This window comes from Bison bison, unplaced genomic scaffold (genome assembly GCF_000754665.1).
Source record: "Bison bison bison isolate TAMUID 2011002044 unplaced genomic scaffold, Bison_UMD1.0 scf7180017864338, whole genome shotgun sequence".
NCBI lineage: Eukaryota > Metazoa > Chordata > Mammalia > Artiodactyla > Bovidae > Bison > Bison bison.
Genome location: NW_011494910.1, coordinates 3,572,320 through 3,575,236, shown reverse-complemented (window position 1 = coordinate 3,575,236; position 2,917 = coordinate 3,572,320). Strand labels below are relative to the sequence as shown.

Below are 2,917 nucleotides of genomic sequence, written 5' to 3'. Positions count from 1 at the left end.
CAAACACGACTGAGCGACTTCAGTTTCACTTTCTTTGTTTCTTTCTGAGCTCAAGAAAGCTAGAGTCCAGCGGGAGACAAGTTCCTGCCCAGAAGCACAGCTCCTGCCCAGGACCCTGCAGAGGGCAATGCAGGTGGCGTGAGAGCGCGGGGCTGGGGCCGCCTCCGAGCTCTGCCTTTCTCAGCTGTGTGATCCTAGGCAAGCTGCTGAAACTCTGAGCCTCAGGGGCCTTACCTATAAGTGAGTGAAAGTCGCTCAGGCGTGTCCGACTCTGCAACCCCATGGACTATGCAGTCTGTGGAATTCTCCAGGCAAGGATCTTGGAGGATAAGGCCTTTCCCTTCTCCAGGGGATCTTCCTAACCCAGGGATCGAACCCAGGTCTCCTGCATTGTAGGCAGATTCTTTACCAGCTGAGCCACAAGGGAAGCCCAAGAATCTTTCCGACCCAGGGATCGAACTGGGTTCTCCTGCAATTGCAGGTGGATTCTTTACCAACTGAGCTATCAGGGAAGCCCTCTTACCTATAAAGTACAGCTAAAAAGACCCACAATGTTGTTAGCGGATTAAATGAGTTAGTATGATCAGACGTCTAATTCAGCATGTGGCCCAGAGTAGAAGCTTATCAGCTGCTCCCAGGACTTTCCCCTGGGAAAGAAAGGTTAGCAGGGACCCAGGTCTCTGCCCAGCAGCACGGGCCTCATAAGCCAGCTCAGGAGAATGGGGTCCTCCCCCCAGGCCCTGGCTGGTGTCTGTTGCATCCACCTGCCTTTGCAGGCACTGGGAAAGGAGCTGGTGGCAAGAAGCCGCTCCCAGTCCAGGCTGGGAAGATGCTGTAGCAAGGAGGGCTTTAGTTCTTCCAAGCCTGTGTTCAAATCCTGCTCGGTCCTACACATGCCAGTCTTCAGTCTCCTCGTGTGTGAAACGGAGCTAACAATAGCCACCTCATTGGCTTGTGTTAAAAAAAAAAAAAATAGCACAGGTAAGCTTACAGCCACATGGAAGGTTCTCAGTATACGGGAGTGGCGGTGGGACGGTGGGCTTGGATGGTGGTGATGATCGTGGTGCAGACGTGATGACTGCAGGGATAATGGCGACGATGATACAGGAATGGTGGTCATTTCTTACCCTCATGCAGGTTCCGCAAGAGGTAGCCCAAGGCTGGTGTAAAGAGAAGGATATTCCCTATTTTGAAGTCAGTGCCAAGAATGACATCAACGTGGTACAAGCCTTTGAGATGCTGGCCAGTCGGGCTCTGTCAAGGGTGAGTGGCACACGCCAGGGCTGCCCCCTAGGATGGGCGGGCTCAGAAGCATCTAGAAAAGTACATGCTGGGCACAGGGAGGGCTGCGGCTGGGACAGGAGTGCTCATTATCTTGGTTAATTAGTTACTGGATGAGCTTGACAGTACTCTAATTCTGGAACCACAGAATTCCAGAGGCATTAAGCTTCCTTAGCTTTATGGGGGGTTCATCATTGGTGGTTCCTCAATCTGACTGATTATCATTTGTGGAGTTCCCATAAAATTCAGTCCTGTATCTCACCCCCACAGATTCGAATTCAGTAAGAGTCTGAGAAGCAATGAGCTAGTTCAGTCCTCACTGATGGGAGAGCAGCCCCGTGGTGTTAATTTTAAGTATTGGTCCAGTAGGAATAATCAAGCCTGGGGAATTTGCTGACATCCTCCAATCAAGACAATGGATAGATGTAGACCCCGTGGTGTGGTCTTGCAACAAGCAGGTCTTGAGCGCACCGTTTGCGCCAGGCCCCTCGCGGTGCCCCAGGGCCCCTCGCTCTCGTAAGAAGACAGGCCCACAGGGGAGCAGCTGCAGCGCAGGCTTTGATGGGTGAGGGGGACCCAGAGGAGGGGCACACAGCCCCCACTGCAGAAGGGAGGCAGGAGAGAGGAGAGGAAGCTCAGGGCAGGCTGCCCGGCAGCATTAGAGGGTTTCATTGCCATTCTGTGTGGAGTCTGGAAACTGTGAAGAGGGTCCATGAGAGACTGGCACTGGGAGGGGCGCAGCCCGTTTCACTGTTCTGCCACATCCAGCCAAGGTGGGCTTCTTAGAAGCAGGGAGAAGGCCATCACGGCAGTGATTTTTAATTTTTAATCTTTAAGGAAAAGCACACATGAGGACAGGCGATTGGAGGGTTGCCCTCTGCGGAGAAGTCCGCTGCGTGGCACTGCCCACCATGGGGAGGGACAGCAGCCACCCCCAGAAGCTGCCCAGGGAAAGGGTTCAAGCTCGCCACCTTCATACCCCATTGCCTTAGCCTTAGGGTTTGTCCTCGTGGGCTATTCTTAATACATCCCCTCCAGGCCACCCGCGCTCGCCGTCTCCTTTATGGGAAGCAGGGGCTATATCCAGCACTTGGTCAAGTGCAGCTCCATCACCCAGTCGGTAATACAGACATGCCTGCTCAGGCCACTCCCTGGAAGGCGCGTGAAGCTGTTTGACCTTGTAGGGTGACGTGTGATCAACGATCCACCACACAGTGCTGTGATCACTGAATGCTTACTCGCGGGGAAGCTCCATCAGCTCCACCAGCCCGTGTCTGTGTGTGGTTAGCGTCTGTCCTTTCTGGAGAAGGCATGTGCCCTTCCTGCTGTGTCACTGTCATGATGCAGTGGTGTTAGCAGACGGTAGCTTGTCTTGTTCTTGTTTTTGCTTTCTTCCCAATGGCCTTACTTGTCAAAAGAATGGATTGGCAACCCCATGTCAGTCCCTCATGATGATAGAGGAAATTTACGACCAGAAGTCTAGAGGTCACAGGTGTGATGTCCACGGTCAGACTGAGCTCGGTTGGATCCTGGCCTTATGCTTTCAGGTGGACTCCTGGGCAAGACGTATGACTTCTCTGAGCCTCAGTTTCCTCATCTGTAAAATGGGAATAATTGCATCCCATAAAAATTATTG

General features: G+C 53.0%; 1 protein-coding gene across 1 annotated transcript in view; it reads left to right on the top strand.

Annotated features, from left to right (window-relative positions):
* RAB7B (RAB7B, member RAS oncogene family) overlaps positions 1–2,917 on the top strand; it is a 31,956-nt gene that overhangs the window by 19,062 nt on the left and 9,977 nt on the right. Inside the window, exon 5 of the mRNA XM_010854183.1 lies at positions 1,138–1,263. Within this exon, the coding sequence (XP_010852485.1) occupies positions 1,138–1,263 (126 nt within the window). The remainder of the gene's footprint in view (positions 1–1,137; positions 1,264–2,917) is intronic.